The sequence below is a fragment of the Cololabis saira genome, chromosome 18 (genome assembly GCF_033807715.1).
Source record: "Cololabis saira isolate AMF1-May2022 chromosome 18, fColSai1.1, whole genome shotgun sequence".
In the NCBI taxonomy this organism is placed as follows: domain Eukaryota; kingdom Metazoa; phylum Chordata; class Actinopteri; order Beloniformes; family Belonidae; genus Cololabis; species Cololabis saira.
This window is the reverse complement of record NC_084604.1, coordinates 22,490,974-22,509,489: the sequence shown is the minus strand read 5'-3', so window position 1 is coordinate 22,509,489 and position 18,516 is coordinate 22,490,974. Positions and strand designations below refer to the sequence as shown.

At 40.4% G+C, this 18,516-nt stretch overlaps 1 protein-coding gene across 8 annotated transcripts in view; it reads right to left on the bottom strand.

Moving 5' to 3' along the window:
• Positions 1-3,567: 3,567 nt before the first annotated feature.
• The window catches only part of otofa (otoferlin a), a 102,107-nt gene continuing 87,158 nt past the window's right edge, over positions 3,568-18,516 (bottom strand). For 3 of the 8 annotated variants that reach the window (XM_061707499.1, XM_061707502.1, XM_061707503.1), the window contains 16 exons: positions 18,453-18,482; positions 18,204-18,341; positions 18,026-18,101; positions 16,998-17,143; positions 16,786-16,920; positions 16,560-16,697; positions 16,335-16,462; positions 15,160-15,330; positions 14,822-14,982; positions 14,528-14,670; positions 14,357-14,445; positions 13,445-13,543; positions 8,689-8,930; positions 8,030-8,208; positions 7,719-7,819; positions 4,399-6,234 (listed from right to left, as the gene is read on the bottom strand). In XM_061707499.1, coding sequence (XP_061563483.1) covers positions 6,054-6,234; positions 7,719-7,819; positions 8,030-8,208; positions 8,689-8,930; positions 13,445-13,543; positions 14,357-14,445; positions 14,528-14,670; positions 14,822-14,982; positions 15,160-15,330; positions 16,335-16,462; positions 16,560-16,697; positions 16,786-16,920; positions 16,998-17,143; positions 18,026-18,101; positions 18,204-18,341; positions 18,453-18,482 — 2,157 coding nt within the window. In that variant the 3' untranslated portion in view covers positions 4,399-6,053. Of the gene's footprint in view, positions 3,839-4,398; positions 6,235-7,117; positions 7,306-7,718; positions 7,820-8,029; positions 8,209-8,688; positions 8,931-13,130; positions 13,230-13,444; positions 13,544-14,356; positions 14,446-14,527; positions 14,671-14,821; positions 14,983-15,159; positions 15,331-16,334; positions 16,463-16,559; positions 16,698-16,785; positions 16,921-16,997; positions 17,144-18,025; positions 18,102-18,203; positions 18,342-18,452; positions 18,483-18,516 lie in introns of those variants that run through there. The other 5 variants (XM_061707498.1, XM_061707501.1, XM_061707500.1 and 2 more) reach the window with 3 other exon arrangements.

Sequence of the window (18,516 nt, the reverse complement as noted above, 5' to 3'; positions counted from 1 at the left end):
AGCCTAAGTCCCACTTTTGCCTCTGCAGGATTGGAGTAGATTAGATCAACTGGTTCAGGTCTACAGTAGGGTCCTGGATTTCCAGCCTTTTCCGGTAGAGCAATGTCTACGAGTACAGCTGGCCACAATAAGGACATATGAAGACAAGATCTGCAGGTAGCGCCTTTTTCTTTCACTCTAGCACGAGCACAACGATTACACATTGCTAATTTTACAGCTTTGTTTCAGGCAGGAAAAAGAAAGGGAAATTAAACAAAAAGAATCCATCACAAGAGAAAAACAGTTTACAAAGGAGACACATATGCTGTCTGAGGACTGCAGACAACATAAACAGAAATACAAACACTCACACACACGAAAATCGAGTGAGTAATAATTACCTTTTTGATTCCAGTCAATACTGATGTTACGTAAGAAACACCTCTAACACTTGATTCTTTTCACTTTATCCAGGTACTTTGCAAACGTCAGAAACTTTGAGAAGATATGGCTACTAACTGACGCAGAAGTGAAGCAACTATTGGAGCGGGGTTTGGTTATAGACTCACTGATCTGCAAGCAGTATTTGGATGTTGCCTGGAAGCGGCCTAATTTGCCCTCCCTGGAGCTCTTTGGTCCCACGGAGCCTCAGAAACTGGCCTCCAGCCTCAGTCAGCCATTTGAAACTGAGAAGTGCCGCCCAGAGACTGACACTGACACTGAGAGCCCACGCAGGGACATTTTCAGCGTCAGGCCAGCGGCTCAGGCTCAGCACAAGAGCAGTCCAGAGTGGGAGGAAGGGAAGTTGCCCAACGAGGCGCTGAAGAAAGTGAAGGAGTTGCTGTGCAATAAAGCGGTTAGATGCAAGTTTAAGATTTATATATATTCCCAGATTAGGCACAAAAATAAAATCCCCTTCCTTAATATTGAATCCGTCCTCTTCACACCATCAAAGGAGCCCTGGTATGTCAGGGCTCCTGTACATGCGACTTCCAGGATACTGGTTTTCCCAGCAGATCATCCCATCGTAACAAGATGAGCAATGTCACTTACTTTGTCTATCGGGGGTTTTAATGTTGTGAATGATGGGTGTACAGACATAACAATACATTTGTAAGAAGAGTATTAGTTACTACAGCACATAAAAGCAGTAATTTAAAATGAAAAGTTCCTTCGAGAGAAATTCTTCCCTCTCCCCCTTCCCAGGACTTTTTGATGGAGGAGGAAGTCCTGAAGATACTGTCCTCTCTGGAGAAGGAGCAAAAGACTGCTGTGAAGTTGGGTTCCCTCTTTTGTGTGAGTACATATTCATTTTTTCCACCTGTTTTTCAAATAATGTATAAGCACATACCGCAGCATAACAGGTGCCTTACCTCAGCTTGAGAAGCCAGACATGCTGTTTTCTCTTCTAGTCTTTGGGCATTGTTGATGAGGATGTTCCAAAGTTGGTTGATTTCTTGATAAAGTATGAGCAACAGCAAAGAGAGCAGCCTGAGGTGAGGAGGTGTAGAGATAAGGAGTGGAGTAGGTTGTTTACACCATCAGCCCTGCTGATAAGTGTTTCGTGCGCCTATATGGATATATGGATGCTTGTCTCGAGTGTAGTGGCTTGGCAGAGGGAATGGAAACCGGTGTTACGACTAATTCAACCCCTGACCTCGTCCATCCTAACCACGTCCTGCCTGCTCTTAAAAGTTTCTTTGAGCAGCGCAGGAGGTCCAGGTAAGACAGAATTTTTATTAAGCATCAGCCTTATCTATCTATCTATCTATCTATCTATCTATCTATCTATCTATCTATCTATCTATCTATCTATCTATCTATCTATCTATCTATCTATCTATCTATCTATCTATCTATCTATCTATCTATCTATCTATCTATCTATCTATCTATCTATCTATCTATCTATCTATCTGACGCAACAGAACGTGCAGCCACAGCGTCTTTCCTCAACAGTATGTCTGCTTTTCTTTGCTTTATCTCAGTCGGGCCATGTTTATGTTTGGTTTGTCCTGAGTGGGCAGGTTGGCAGTACCTTGTTAAGAAGGCTTATTAAAAAATGATGGATATGATAACCGAACCTGGAAGTTATCACCTTTTGATGTCAAACCACATTCTACTGTCACTCCAGGAATTTTTACATTGAGTTGCATTGTTGTTGATGTTACAAAAGTTAGGACATTTTCCTAACAAAGGCACAAAAAATGATTCAGCAATGTACTGTAATCCAGCGTAAGAATTTAGTATAATTTAGTGTTTACTTAATATTTCAATCATTCACTCAATCAATCAATGAATCAGTCAATCTTTAGTGTCACTTTGCTGTACATACAGCTGGTGGCGTTTGGTTAAAGTGACATGTGATAATACAAACTTAAAAGAGCATGAGGCTCCTTTTAAGAAATGAGACTCTCTAGCGCCACCTTTCGCCACGACGGCCGTCGGGGGTACTGCAGCCAACAGTGAAGCCGGTACGGGAGAACGGGGAGAACGTGCATGCAGCGTCATGTGACGTCACATCCGCAGGACAGCGCGGGAAATTCGGGCCCAGAATTGCAGCACATTTTGCAGCACACAGCCTGTTCAAGGCAACGGAGAGAGACACTAGAGGGCTCATTGTTTTTGGTTTGGAACGCTTCATCTGACATTATTACTAGAAAACTTAAAACATATACGAATTTTTTTCATAAATCCTGCCTCAATCCTGCCTCCAGCTCCTTTAAAAATACTTAACTAAGATAAAATAAGTAATAAAAACTGATCATGACTCAGACTATTCATGGATCAATATCCTAACAGCTTTTGGGAGAAAGCTGTTGATCGGTCTGGAGATTCTGACGTTCATGCTGCACTGTTGTTTTGGAGATGTTTTTCCCACCATGGACAGACTGAGGTCTCTCAGTTAAAGGTGACATTTATGTACTCTCAGACTAAAAAGATGATTTGATAGTACAGCAATTACATTTTATTACATATAAAATAAAATAAAAAATGTATGTAGTCTCAGGCTGAAAGGTGCAACTGATTGAATGGCAATTATGTCTGAAACGAGGGATATTTATTTCCCTTACATGAACTACCTTTGGAGCCATTTCAAATGTTTTAATACATTATTGATCAAATAGTTCAGCCATGGAAACAGTCATAAAATCAAATAAGAAGAGACAGCATATCTTCTGCGAAAGTCAGTACTGATTGGATTTGCAATCATATTTAGCAGATTATTATGTTGCACATGCTGCAACACTCCAAGTTTTAACACATATGTTCAGGAAAATGTTTCTGTTCTCTTGTTCAATATCAGACAACTTGGGACGATATGAGTTTCAGTTAAACAGCCAATAAAAGAGGAAGTAAGAACCTAACTGATAAGACGAACGTGCTTCCTCTCTAATATCAAACCATCTTCTCTGACAGGTCACCAGGTCAGATGAATATGAATGTGAAGGTGAAGGTGGACTGGAGCTGCACATGTGGAGACTTGAGGAAAATATTGTGTGTAAATTCTAGAAATAAAAGACACATTCAAAAATGCTTTATTTGTATAATTTTTATTTTGACAAATATAAAGGAAAATAGTGTGTACTGTGTACTGGGTCGGTTCCTGTGCGATACACAGTGTATGCAAACAATAATGAAAAAGTTAAAACAAATGTGTGTTTGGTGGAATTAGCCAAAGGGGTTAAACAGCTTGTGGCTGATCTCTGAGGGGAGAGAGAAGAAGAGCAGAGCCAGGAAGAGCAGACCCATTGCAGCAGTGAGCAGCACCGCGCAGTGCAGCTTGTATTGCCTCCAGGCCAAGATGCACATCGTCCTCATCGGCCTCAGCAACCACGACATGCTGGTGTCAGGACGACTGCACAGAAATATTCAGAGGTTAAATGACGAACTTCCATCAATTCAGAAGAGGTGATATATTCTTTGAAGATGACACAGCAAATCATTTGCAACAAGTAGCATCCTGCAACCAAAATATGGTGCTGACTCCCTTTTCATCATCTTCCTTTTCTACGTACAGTTAATGTTTTGCTAAATGATCTGCAGTCATTTGCATTTTACACAAAGTACAATCTTTTTTGTTAACAAGCAGAGGTAAAAGTAGGTTGGAAGTCGTATATCCTTCTGCCAAAACAATCTTTGACAAATCTCTTTAAAACTGACCATAGTAGTACTTTCAACAAGAGAACCAACCTGCTAAAGCTATATGTTCTTAAACAGCTCAGTGTCTCTTTGATCATCTGTTTTGAGTCTTTATAAATTACCTCTGAATTGTATAGGGCTGTCATGATCTTTCATTATAGCTGGAAAAGCAATCTTACACACTAGTATATATATACTTACATAGGTTATCCATTGAATTATGTTTATTTCAAATTGTAAAAGTAAAACAAACAAAATAAATAGATGTTACACACATTTCAACACATTAAATACACTGATTCATCATAAAAACAGGCAATTTTAGTTCAGTGCAAACCATAATTGTATTTTCAGATTCACAAAAATACAACACAAATGACATCAAAACACAACGCCATGTGATGTGGAGGCCGATTCAGATTTGACAGAAGTATCCAAGATCCTTTGTAATGACTCCATTCAAAAACACTTTAATCATTTTCGTAGGCCATCTTTGGATTATCTGTTAACAATAAATCCAAACAAAAAACGTGGTGTGAAGTGGTTTGAATCGAGCTGGAAGGACGAGTCATGCGAACACACATGACCTCTCAGGTCAGTTATCACAATGACGCATGCATATTAACACACAAGCCTCCATTTAGCTGGATATCAGCGATAACCTAAGTCATTCTTTCTTTCTCTGAGCACTTCAGAATTGTTGAAAGTGTATTTGCAAATAACTTCTGTCATTCTGCTGAAATTTTTTTTTTTCAAGAGACGATAAGGACATAGGACAGTAAAAAAAAAAAGATTTACACATTTTAAGAATAACAACAACAGGAGACTGCAAACTAAAATCTGCATATTAGGAGAAAATCAGCAGAACTGTTCTTTCCCTCATATATTAACTTGGAAACTGAAATAAATAGTCTAATTTTTTGCAAACAGAGCTTAACACAAATCTGACTTGGATGCGTTGATCCAGGGACTACATTTTTAAGACTGTAGTTTAACTGAAGAAGAAAAAAAAACATATTCATTACCTCATTCATTTTGAAGTAATGTCGTTCTACTATTTCGTTGAATTTAATAGGAAAATATTATTTTTTCATTTTTATCTCTTATATGTGTGCAAAGATTGCAAAAGCTTTAATAGATTAAAAAAACAACAACTCATTACTATAATCCTCCAATGTAGTCTTCATAGGCAATTTATAAATATTACAGAAACAGATGTTGATGCATTATAATGTAAATGTACCTATAAATGTACATTTTTGTGTAATTTTATTGACTTTTACATCACTTTTGGGCACTAGTAGGTGGAGACTGGTGTGTAAAAGAATACTAAAGGACAGTAATGTAAAATCATTTACAAAGAGGACAAATGATTGAGAAATACTATGCATCACTATATTTTTTAAGGTCAGCTGCTGAAACTATTTATGTTTATAAATACCCAAATTAAGGCAATGTTAAAGTGTTGCTAGAAGTGTCATCCATTTGTCCCACATTAACCTTGGTCAAACGCAGACACGGCGTCATGGGAGATCACTCAGCATCGCTTCAAATGCCATTAACCCAACAGTTTCACTGATTACATAAATCAAAAGCCTAATGTTTGGACAAAGAAGCATTCAGTCATATAACCCTGCTGGACAAGAGGAATGATTATATGATTGGTTTAGTTTTGTTAGGCTTGTTGCAGGTTGATTTAGATTATCCGGCATCTTTTTGTTACTTGGGTTGGAAACAGTCACTTTGCTCGGTGCCCTCGCTTTTCCTTAGTGCTAAAGTTGAAAGGGGCAAGCTGGTTAGGGAGATCAGAGCGGAGTAAAGAGGAGAAAATGGTACAGAACAGACTTCCCTCTGGCTCCCTTTTTGTGGCAGTCCTGTTGATTTCCTCCCATCCACCCAGCTTTTCCCCTCCTCTTCCTCTTAGCAGTGAACTAAGCACCCAGCAGCTTCTTGACAAGGTAGCCCGGCATGCTGTAGAGGAAGAGGCCCAGCATGATGAGCAGCAGCAGGGCCAGCACGATCTTGATGATCAGCCACTTGTAGCGGTTGCACACAAGGTAGCGGATGGCTTTCAGCGGACTCAGGAACCACAGGAAGGTGGTGTCTGGGCGACTGCATCCAGGTTTTACAGGTGGGTAGTAAGGACATTGCGAGAGAGGCATGCAGGTGGATGGAGGGGGTGAGTTAATGGAGGGTGAAAAGACATGAGCATGGGTAGACAGAACAAGAAATAGGGTGGAAGACGAGGGATAAAAGACAGAGAGAGAAAGCTGGCATTAGTGATTTCAGTCATGTTGTATTTGTAAGGATTGTTTGTCCCTAGAGCATGCTCACAATTCACATTTCTATTAATCAGCTTTCAAAGGAGCAACAAAGCACATCAAAGAGTGGAAGCTTTGCAATATGTGGAATGGATACATTAGTGAAAATGGATGGATGGATGACTGACCAGCAGCTACAACACTCACATTTTAACAGCATCAGTTTTGCCAGTTTTTAGATCTACACTACACTAGACAACAACATGTGAAGTGTTATGCTACCAAGACGTGATAATTTCGTGATTTATAAAAAACCTACATAAAGGCAGCGTTACTCACTGTGTATTTGGACATTTACTTAGGTTTGACATTTTTTGGAATTAAAAAAATATACCCTATGTTGCTGTTTACCTTGGATGATGTCACATCCAAAATGGCATGAACTACAATTACCGGTACCTAAAACCTCCCAGCGTCTTTCTCAATCAAGCAGGTGATATGCGATGTATATAATGACACTTGGTGGTGAAAAAAACTTGCTTGGACAATAGGTCAAGAAAAAAAACACAACCAAAAGTACAAGGATAGTTGAAGATCATTCTACTTCTAAGAAAGTAAAGGACAGAAGTGGAGCAAAATAGATAAACAAACTGAATTTGAAAGGACAAAACAGGAGAAGGCGCAGTAAAGACGGCTCAATCCAGCTGAGACAGTGAGGAGGGGGCAGAGGCTACCAGCGCATCAGGCCCCCAGCATCTTCTTGACAAGGTAGCCAGGGAATGAGTAGAGGAAGAGGCCCAGCATGAGCAGCAGCAGTACCAGCCCCAGGGCTTTGAGGATCAGCCAGCGGTAGTTGTGCCAGATGAAGTAGCGTATGGACTTCAGAGGGCCCAGAAACCACATAAGACTGGTATCCGGACGACTTTTGGGGAGAAAAGAAGAAAAAAGAGGGAGGGAAGGAATGTAGATGAGGCAAATGAAGGGAGAAAAGGTGAGTCACATACACGTGAGGGAAAGAAGGAGGGAGGGAAGAGACAGGGAGACAGTTGAAGAGATGATAGGAGGAGAAACGAGTGTGTAACAATGGTCTTTGACAGCGCAGAAAGCAGTGCTCATCTTTATGAACTAATTCATCATATTGAAACTGTGCTTTTCACACACTGCTTTTTGCACCGCAAGAATGATTCCCAAAAAGAAAATTTAAAGCACAATTGCTCATGTATGTGTCTTTTTCTGCTCCACAAATCATTCGCATGTTTGAACTACGAAACCAGTGTAATATAGAGTCATTTTCTAGCATATTCTCAAGAAATTCTTCACACGTCAGTGTCTTACTTTGGTTTCTCCAGCGGATCGGGCTCGTTTCGTCCCAGTCCGACAGGACTTTTTTCTGCCTCCTCTGCCGTCACCAGGTGAAGTTCAGCCTCAACCTTGCCCTGTAATCACGAGCATATTCCTGGTAAATACCTCTCCTCTGCTGCTGCTTGCCTATTATCGTTCTATAATGCATCCTCCATCATGCCACTGACTCTACTTCATCCTTTTACTGCCTTGAAATAATTCTCAAGCTGGCATTCTGAGATGCTTTAAAGACTACAGTTATTTATTTATTTCCCCCCCCCTTTTCTATTTGGTGACTGGCTTACCGTAAGCTCCATGTCATCGTTCTCGTCGCGGGCTACAAATGGCCACCATCCTTTGACCCGCTTCTGTTTGAAGATGGAGATGGTGGGCAGGTCCTGCTCATTTCGGATCATTTCCAGGGAGCATTGCTTGGCTGTCTTGGCGCCACGAGGGAACCTGTTCAGGTCCAACTCAATTGCACCTGGGAGTGGTGATACAGACTCTAGCAATGACTGAAATAGGGCTGTCATGATACATGATCTTTTACAACAATACACAATCATTTCATACTATTATGATATCTATGGAAGATTTGCTTGTTTCCAAGAACAAAAGCTTAGAAAATGAACATTCACACGACATCCACGTTAGCATATTTCCATCCTCTTAGTTGTTTTAAAACAACTGAAAAACATGTAGAAAATCAAAACTATTTCAAGTGTTTATTCAGTGACTTTTGAGGCATGATGCTTTTTCTGACCTTAACATTTACATTGCAAATGTAAATTACGACTAAATAAAGTTCATAATAAATAATGATTTCAGCTAACCTAGAAAATGCTTGTAGAAGTGCCCATATAATCCATTATTATTTTGGGGATTTATGGCGAAAAACAGCAGTGTGACTTAAATATTAAATGAAATAAAAGAGCATGAAGCCCTTGTTCCTCGTAGTCCTCACCTAGGAAGTCATCGGCAGAGAAGTGGTCTGCATCCCAGACCTGCATCGTGAGACGAGGAGGGATCTTGTACTCGGTCTCATCCCAGGAGAACATGGACTCTTTCTTAGAGATGACAATCTTCTCCTCAGCCATGAGGTAATCGAAGGGGAACACAAAGCGCCAGTTGAAGTTGCCCTCACCAGTGAGGGAGTGGTAATGCACATCTGTGTCCTGCTTGTCCTCCTGCTGTCCTTTCAGCCATCTGTAGAAATGGTCATCAAGATGAAAGTTAGATCAATCTACAGAATGATGCGATGCATAAATGGATTTTGGTGTTGTATTTTATTATTCATGCGTGTTAACATGTAATAACTTGCAATTAATAGTCAGTACTCAATACCAATTTTGTGATTTAAAGAGTGCATAGGCCATGTTCAGTATTGCAGTCTACCAACAAGAGAGATGATGCTCGTAGGTTCAAATCAAAACAAAAACATGTCATGTGACTCCCCAAAATCAGATCAGATGTGTACATATGTCATAATCATAAGCCCAAATATTTATTTTTCCAGTAATACATAAAAACCTGAATTGATCTTGGAGCTTCACATTCTTTACAGAGCCATGCATACATAAAGCTAGCAAAGAATGTCATTAACAAAATTCATTTGAGATATGAACTTAATCTTTGGAAAATTGGTTGCAAATTAAAATTTGAGCATAAAGGATTATTACTGGCTGCTGTCGCTAATTCATTAATATTTGAGTGAGGATGGCTTCCTAAGTCAAGAGGAACAAGTTGAGCTGCTGCAGTCTCAGTTTTCAAAACAAACACTGGAAAGTAAACTGACTAAATGTCATTGTCAGCTTAAAACAGGCTCCTGAAACCACAAAATGGTATGATTTGGAAACTGAGATGCTTGAAGTAGGCAGGGATAGAAGCTGCAGCAAGAGAGAGCGTTGGGAAGAATTAAGTTGGATTAAGAAAGGAGAAAACAAATGTTATGGTGGCTGAGAAACTGATTAACACCAGTTTAGCCACAGATCCGGTTCAGTCTGAAACATCCCCAGCTCCTTTCTTATTCCAGTCACAATAGTTGTGCTTAGCCAGATATTTTTCATTTGTAAATTAATTCATCATGCTCTTTTTACGGTTGTTGAACGATGGCACCCATTTAATTCCAACAAATCAAGAGGTGTCACATCTCCAGGTGACACCAAATCCGCTGTGTTATGTTGACAGATGCGTGAGTGAGGAAGCATAATAATATCAATACTTCTGGTCAAAATCTGGCTGTAAAATGACAGAAAAACATGAAGTTTTGTCGTGCATCATGCAAACATCACCAAACACTTCACTGACAAGTTATATGCATAAAAGGTTTTTTTGTTTTATTTCTTTAAATATCAGTGGGCTTGTTTGACTTGGAGCTTTTCTTAGGGCAAATTAATGTACTTTTGGTCAGGATTAGCATAGCACCAAGTGCTTGGTGAGGGTGGGATATATTAGACTTCCATGCGAGGGTTTTTCCCCCCCAACATATCTGAAAGTATCATTCAGAAGTAAGAATCCAGTTGCAAAACAGTACAGGACAAAACCACTTATTTTTACTTATTTAGAGCCAATATTTGGAGCGTTTTCTGTCTCTACATTTATTTTAAAGCACACCTCTTATGCTTTCGATTCAAGTTAGCACTGAACTAGCAAGTAATGCAGTTTCTCTTTTCTGCTGAGATCAAGCTAACCTCTGAGATCCCCTCAGAGATGATTTTATTATTTTTAATTTTAAATAATTTACTCAAATTTTAAAAAGAGAGAAAATGTTAGATATTCCTCAGGTCGCAGAAATGTAAGGTCAAAAAATGGCTTTACGTTTATGTACTGTAGGCTATAGGTTTAGTACATTATTTAACACATCCCCGAAAAGATGCCCGGTTAACGCTAAGGTGGTGTATTTCATCACACTTCAGTAAGACTAGAAAATTGAAGTGCTAAAGGACAATTTGTGTTGAATGAAAATGGATCTTTCACCATTTAAACACTGACACAGCGTTATTCGACTAAGCTTTGTGACAGAGGTTGCTACCAGGGAGAGCGACACGCTCTAAGAAACAGCAAGGCACAAAGACACACCTGGATCAGAGACCGTCATTAGGGAAAAGACGGCATCCCTGCCCAGCTGCAGGGAATCAAGGTCTGATCAGCTGCAGGGAATCAAGGTCTGATCAGCTGCAGGGAATCAAGGCCTGATCAGCTGCAGGGAATCAAGGCCTGATCAGCTGCAGGGAATCAAGGCCTGATCAGCTGCAGGGAATCAAGGCCTGATCAGCTGCAGGGAATCAAGGCCTGATCAGCTGCAGGGATAAAAGGAAGCCTGCAGAAGCCAGAAGGGAGATTCATATTGGCGCTTTTACACTAGTACCTACTCAGTGCGACTCGACTCGCAACGCCCCGGTTTTGAGCTTTCCACTATGGGTGGAGGCGGGTGGAGGCGTGCCGAGTTGATACTTTTTCTGTATCTATTCTGCCGAGGTTCTAATAGCGCTTTTATACTAGTACCTACGCAGCTTCTTCATTTTATTCGCCAGGCAACGGCAGCGCAAAAGTCTGTTTGGTGATCCAACTCTGAGGTGCAGATGTTCATAAACCTGGTGGCTGAGGAGAGAATTAAAAAGGGATCTAGACGGGGCGATAAGGAACGACAAGATCTGCCAGGCGCTCGGTCACTCTTCTCAGCTGCTCACGGCTCCCAGCTGACTTTTCAGCAGCGCCGAGACAAACAAAATTTAAAAAAAAATTGTTGCTGCTTGAAGCTTCTTTCACTCTCATTTTTTAACTTGATATCGAACAAGTCACAGACCAAGCAGCACATTTATCATCTCCTACAGGTTCTACATCTTTAGTGTAGTTGTCTTCTCTGTTTAGATCACACAATCAAATACGTCACAGCAGCTTCGCTCCAACCCGCCCACTTCTCATCTGGGTGTCTAAAAACAAACGAGGACGAGGCGAGTGGAGTCGCGCTGAGTAGGTACTAGTGTAAAAGCACCAATAATAGTGTGGTGAGATTAAATGTAGACTGGTCATTGTGACTGTTGCTTCATCTTATGGACAAACCAATTATTTTCTCCCCTCTTTTGTCCATTCAGACAGAGGAACCCAAGCCAGCTGGGAACAAGGGCTTAATGCATGTCCTGCAGAGGATCTGGATTGTTACAATAAACAGCCTCTTCTGATCCCAAACCTTGGTGTTTTGCTCTTGTGCAGTCAGGGGTATCTACCCCAGGTCCCTTGAGGGTCACCACAATATTACATTAGTACTTACACTTAAAGGAACATTTCTGGAGTTAAAAACAACCATAGCTCTATTATTAGATGGTAAGTAGTGTACACTTTCATCAGTACTGATTCAGCTCTACAAAAACGCAGGTGAGCATCTCAGTAGACAGCATGGATGGAAACTTACATCCAGCACCTTCACAGTCACACATCAATGATTACAACTCCTATAAACAAGCACTGCAGCACTCCTACCTCACTTCTGTTGGTCTGTCTGAAGTCTTCTCTCCACCAGTAACACCCTAAATCTCACACTCCCCAAGATGATCCGAGTCAAGTCACATCCTTGACTTCTCCTCTTCAACTCATCTGTATTCCAGATGTTTTTCTGATCTTGTCTTTGGAAAGTTCAATCTGCTAACAACTTTCTGTTGTCATGAATACTCATCACTAGATTCAATATTCCTTGTTGTTTATGCCATCACATATTCCATGCTCACTCAAGACTTTGATTGCTCTTGTTTTGGTTCCTAATGAAAGTTTACCCTCCATCCTATCTAATAACAGACCTAGGGTTGTTTTACATCTGCAGTCTTCCTTTAAAACATTATGCACCAGGTCATATTATTTCCACCTTGTCTAATGAGTGATAGGAAGCTAGATAGCGGCATCATATATTTATCAGACAATTGTGTTACATGTGTTTTAATTTATAATTTTTTATATCTAAAAAATGAATATATCTAATTATATATCTATCTAGATTTATTATATCTACACTCCATATATTATATATATACATTCTATATTGAGGTTGTTGCACTCTTTTACATTTTATTACTTCTACGTTTACTTCTTTTACTTTTATTCTCTGTATTTATATTATTTTATTACTTGTTAAAACATTTACATGTCCAGGACCGTAATGAAAATGTAATGCGAATGACAATAACGTTTCCTTGAATCCTTGTGAAGGTTTTCAGCGACAGACTCAGGCTGTTAATGATTAGTCGTTATTGTAGGAGGCTTTTCAATAGGCATTTGTTTTCAGCTTACCACAAGCAATTTTCCGTGCTGTATAAGGGATTAAAATGGGAAGAGTCACAGAGGAATGATGCAGGGACTTCAGGAAAAGGAAAGCAAGGGATTTGTACGAGCCATGCGATGGATTCGTGTGTTTACCCCCTGACATAGATGTCAGACATCTTCTCTCCTGTCATGAAACCATCGTCCTCTAGAATTACGTCATCAGTGTTCCAAATTATAACACGAAGCTCAAAGCTAGACACCAGCAGAGCATTGACCGGAGAAGAGAGAAAGGACGACAGACAGGAGACACACCACAAACACATAAACGCAACACGCACACAGAAAAAAATGGAAACAAAACAAAACAAAACAAAAAAAGGTTAACTGCAAAAAAAAGAAGAGAAAACGTCCACGCACAGCCGACACCCACAGGATGAAGCTTGGGTGCCTCGCCCCACTGTACCTACCCCCTGACAAATATGTCACTGGACTTTTCCCCAGTGAAGTAATCATCGTCCTCCAGTATTACTTCGTCAGTATTCCAAATAATCACCCTGAGCTCATATCTGGTAAGGGCAGGAGGAAGGAACACATATACACACACATAGTTGCACTCATATTTGACATTAAATATCGCTTGAAAATCTAAACCTGGGCATTATCTCGTCAAACAGACTCACCACAACATAACCAGGGTAAGTACATATTCTGTTGAAAAACCACTTAAACAATTTGAAAGCAATTAATAAATGCATCATCCACTGAACTTTAATTGAGTTTGACAGCTTTACTTACCGTATTTTCTGGACTATAAGCCGCACCTGTATATAAGCCGCACCCACACTATTTTTAAAAAAATAATAAAAAAAAGATATACAAGCCGCATCTGTATATAAGCCGCATCCGCTCTATTTAAACAAAAAGATATGCAAGCCGCAAATATATTTCTGTTGTTAGATTAGATATTTACTACATGTACAGAAGGATTTTGAACTGTAAATGATGTACATGTTTGTACCTAAATAGATCCTTTCCTAACAGTGTCTTTTAACACAGCAGCAACTTTGCTGATTAAAACGGGACAGAACCAAGAGAAAATAACCGCTATTTATTTATTTATTTATTTATCTGTTTGAAATCTGCTTCTACCTGCTAAAGAAGAAGTAGCATATTCTTCTTTGCATTTATTTTGTCTAAGTTTTGATTCTAATTCCGGTTAGCACTCCCCCTAGCGGTGGAAGAAAAATCCACAGAATAGCCGCACCTTTGTATAAACTGCATGGTTGAAAACCTATGAAAAAAGTAGCGGCTTATAGTCCAGAAAATACGGTAATTAGAAAGGATGGAACAGATGATTTAAGGTTCCTGTAGGTACATACCTCTTTGGTTTACGTGGTGAAATGTCAATGGCAGGTCCAGGAGCAGACATGTCCATAGGAAACATGTCCACCCACATTTCAAGGCGGCCCTTTGATGGGGAAAAAAACGATTAATCTGTAAGTCTGAAACCTTTTTGTTTAATGACACTAGACACGAAGGCTTGTTCCTACCTGTTCGATTCCAGGTTTGTCAGGGTTCAGCAGGGGTCTGGTCTCCACGTGTTCAGGAACCAGCTTGCAGCCAACTCTGGGGATCTCCTCCCAGTGATTCAACACTGTCAGCGCTAAATGCTCCTCAGTCTGCCTCTTTAAACCTGAGGGGTTGACGTGAACACAAAAGATGACAAAAAGGTGAAACGGGAGGACAAAAGCTTAAAATGTCTTTAAAAAAAAAAGGGAAGATAACACACAGTATATGGTGACATGGTACAATGGTACAGTGTTGCCACCATGATTAAATAATACCATTTTCATCCTCAATGTCTGTTGGTCCCGTAAAGATTCGATTTGCCACCTTGACTTTGCCTCCAGGCCCATAGTGCGGTCCATCGATCTTGCCTTCTTTGCAGAGCCTAGCAAGGATCTGGCTGGGCTTCATCGGATCCCGCCAAACATTGTATCTATGGCTACCATGAAGACATACCAGAAAAGTTACCAAACTGTAAACAGTCAAGCAACTGCCATCCAACTAAGGGGGGCTTTGAAATGCCTGAATGTTTAATTTCAAGGCCTAAATTACTAAAGGCAGAAATTGAGTTTATTATGGAGACATAAAGAAAAGGACACGAGGCAACGCAGCTCACAGAGAATAGTTGGATGAAATGCCACATGTAGCTCTGAATTTGCTGTAGAACCGATTCTCCAAGTCGATCTTTGTCTCGCCAATCAGGTCGTCAGTGCCAACCAGATCCCAGTCATATACGGACACCGTTAGCATGGACTCCATCGGGAAGGTGGCCTCAATGTCAAATGATCTGAGCGAAAAGAAGGATGTTATGTGCAGATTATCTTGGATTCATAATTGATGATTCGCTCTCATTTAAGCCTCATATTCAGCATCTTGTAAAAACGTTGAAACTAAAATTGGGTTTTTATTTTAGAAATAAGGCTTGCTTTTCCTTCGAACCCAAAAAGAGACTTGTTGCCACCACTTTTATGTCTGTGCTTGACTACGGCGATGTCCTATATGCATGCATCTGCTCTATGTCTTCACTCATTGGATACTGTCTATCATGGAGCATTGAGATTTATAACAAATTTTAGATCTCGTACTCACCACTGCTCTTTGTACACTCGGGTCGGATGGTCTGCTCTGTCCACCCGTAGACTCTATCATTGGCATGTCTTTGTTTATAAGGCCATTCTTGGCCTACTTCCACTCTATTTAGGAAATTATGTTTTTCAAAAAAGCACTGGGAGTCATAACCTTCGCCCCCAGGACTTATTTGTATTGTCTGTACCTAGGGTCCGCACTAAACTAGGTAGTAGGGCCTTCAGCTATGCTGCTCCTTATGCATGGAATGAGTTGCAGAAAATTTTAAAATTAAGAGATCTGGTCTCACTTGATGCTTTTAAAGTTCTCCTGAAAGACTTGGAAGCAAGTACATTTAGCTGTAGGTGCTTTGATTGTTGTTGATTTTGACTATTTTTGCGATCTGTTTACTGTTTTGTTAAAACTGTTTTAATTGTTATAAATTGTTCTTATGTTATTTGTTTTTGTAACCATGTTGCTGCCTGTCTTGGCCAGGACTCTCTTGTAAAAGAGATTATTAATCTCAACGAGACTTTCTCCTGGTTAAATAAAGGTTAAATAAAAAAAAAATTAATTAAATATATGCAGCAGATTTAAATGGATTCACAATACTGCTCTATTTTTGAGTAACTGCTTTAGAGTCATGCTATGTTTGAGTTTTTGTGAAACTTCATGGCATTTAACACCACTTCCTGCTTAATAAATATCTAAAACCTGACAACTCACTTGCCAAATACAGGATTGAGCTGCTTGGAGATGTAGTTCTCCTTGTCCTTGACCTCTGACTTTCCAAGCTTGATGACAACGTATGGATCAGCCTTCCCATTGATATCAGCAGGATGAAGCTCTGTGGCCTGAGAAAACAAAGAAAACAGGCATTCTAAGTAATTACTTATGGACTGTATTACTTTTGAATAGCAGATGTACTTTCACAATGAGGATGTCACCCACCCTGACGACGTAGACACGGACAAGGACGCTGATTGGGTCATTGTGTGGAATGCTCTGGAACATTCCCATGTTGGGATCAAACCCTGCCTCTCTTGTGACTTCCTCAGACAGAGGGAGCTTGTACATACACAGGGATCCCTGTGTCACAGAAAAGAAACACCTGCTCATACGACAGATTTCCTGACCGAAGCTGATGCATGAGCGGTTTCACGCAGTGCTGTCCCACCTTGAATCTACCAACAATTCTGTCATCGTCCAGAGCGTGTTCGTCGTCATCTCCGGCCTTTCCCCTGTACAAGTTGAACGTGTGAAGCCAATCTTCAAAGTCCCCAAACTCACTCTCCAACTCCTTGTTGTACACCTGCACAAGCAAACCAAAACAGAAAGTGTCTCTATCATTCTGGGTAATTCTGTGCTGTTTCTGTCTGACACACTCACCACCAGCTCGTCCACTTTTGATTTAACCCGTTGTTTCTCTGCACTGTCCGCAGTGTGACCCTTCTTTTTGTCCCTGGAGCTTTTCTTCTCTTTGCTCTTTTCCTTCATCTTGGAGCCTTTCGGAAGAAGGTCATCAGGTTTGATATCTGATCAGAAGGATGGATGGAAGATGGACAAGGCAGGGTTGGAGTCATGAAGAGGGCTGCACACACCACTACACCACGTCACATGACACGTCACGTGACACGTCACATGGAAGCTGACGTGACTGCTTATCAGGGGGCCATGTTTCATTGGCATCACGTAGTAAACGTAGTCAAACTTTTTCAAACTAATTAAACAAAATGTTGAGTTTATGTTAATGTGATTTAACTGCCCGTTACAACAGTGCTGGTGTATTAAAGCTCCAGTGGGCTACGTTAGACAGTAACACACTTCTGACCAGACAAAACACTAAAATACTGTATTTTTAAGGATGTACATTTTAATAGGATTTCAGCTTCATGTTATTACTGTCATATTATTACGTTTTTGTTGTTGTTGCTTTTTTTCTGTATGTTTTGAATTTGTTTTAAAATTTTATATTTTTTTCCTTATGTGTTCGCAAATAAACAATTCAAATCAATCAATCAATCAATGTTATTAATGATTATTGCAATCCCGGGCCAAAAAGGAAAGACACAAATGACACGTCCCTTTGATTTTACAGTGCGATATCTGATGATGAATATTTATTCTCAGATCCAGGCAGTGGCTCGGCTCACTTTAATCTGTGCTGCAGAGCTGCGAGGGTGGGCTGATGTATAAAACATGGCTCTGACTTGTACAGAATTCCACACCATTTGAAGCACATGAGAAGGTGGATAGATGGGATGAAAGAGAAGACTGGCAAGCAGATAAAAATACCTCTCATGCTTTCAGAAAATAATGTACTTTAGTATCCACATTTGCACTCTCCAGTACTCTGTATCCTTTTGAGAGGAATCAAAACGATGGCGGGAGAAAGGCATGCCGGCAGAGTTCGGTACCTGCCGTTTCAGCTGCTATCTCCAGGTCCTCTCTCTCCTCCGCCTCGGCCTGAGCCGCCTCCTGGGCTTTGAGGGTCTGACAGACCGGACAACAACATTATGTGAGTTAGTAACAGTATTCATACTTTGAGAGCTCAAAAAACACATGAACTGAATGGACGAGTAGAAAATGGAAAACCTCCTTCAGCGTCTCTATTGAGGCAAAATATTTGGACCACCAGTCCAGCACGCTCTCATCAGGCTCATCGTCTTCCTCCACTACCCCCTTCTTCTTCTTTTTCTTCTTCTTTTTCTCTTTGTCACTCTCTTCCTCAGTCTGTTAAAACAGATGCACCAATGCTTGAGTGATTCCCAGTTGGCCACATTTGAATTATTTACTGTGAAACAGTCAGTCACAGTCCATAATGTCTGTGGGACGACTACTCACCATGTCAACTTTTACAACAGCATCAGACGTCTATGATAGAGGGTGTTATATAGACAACACAGGG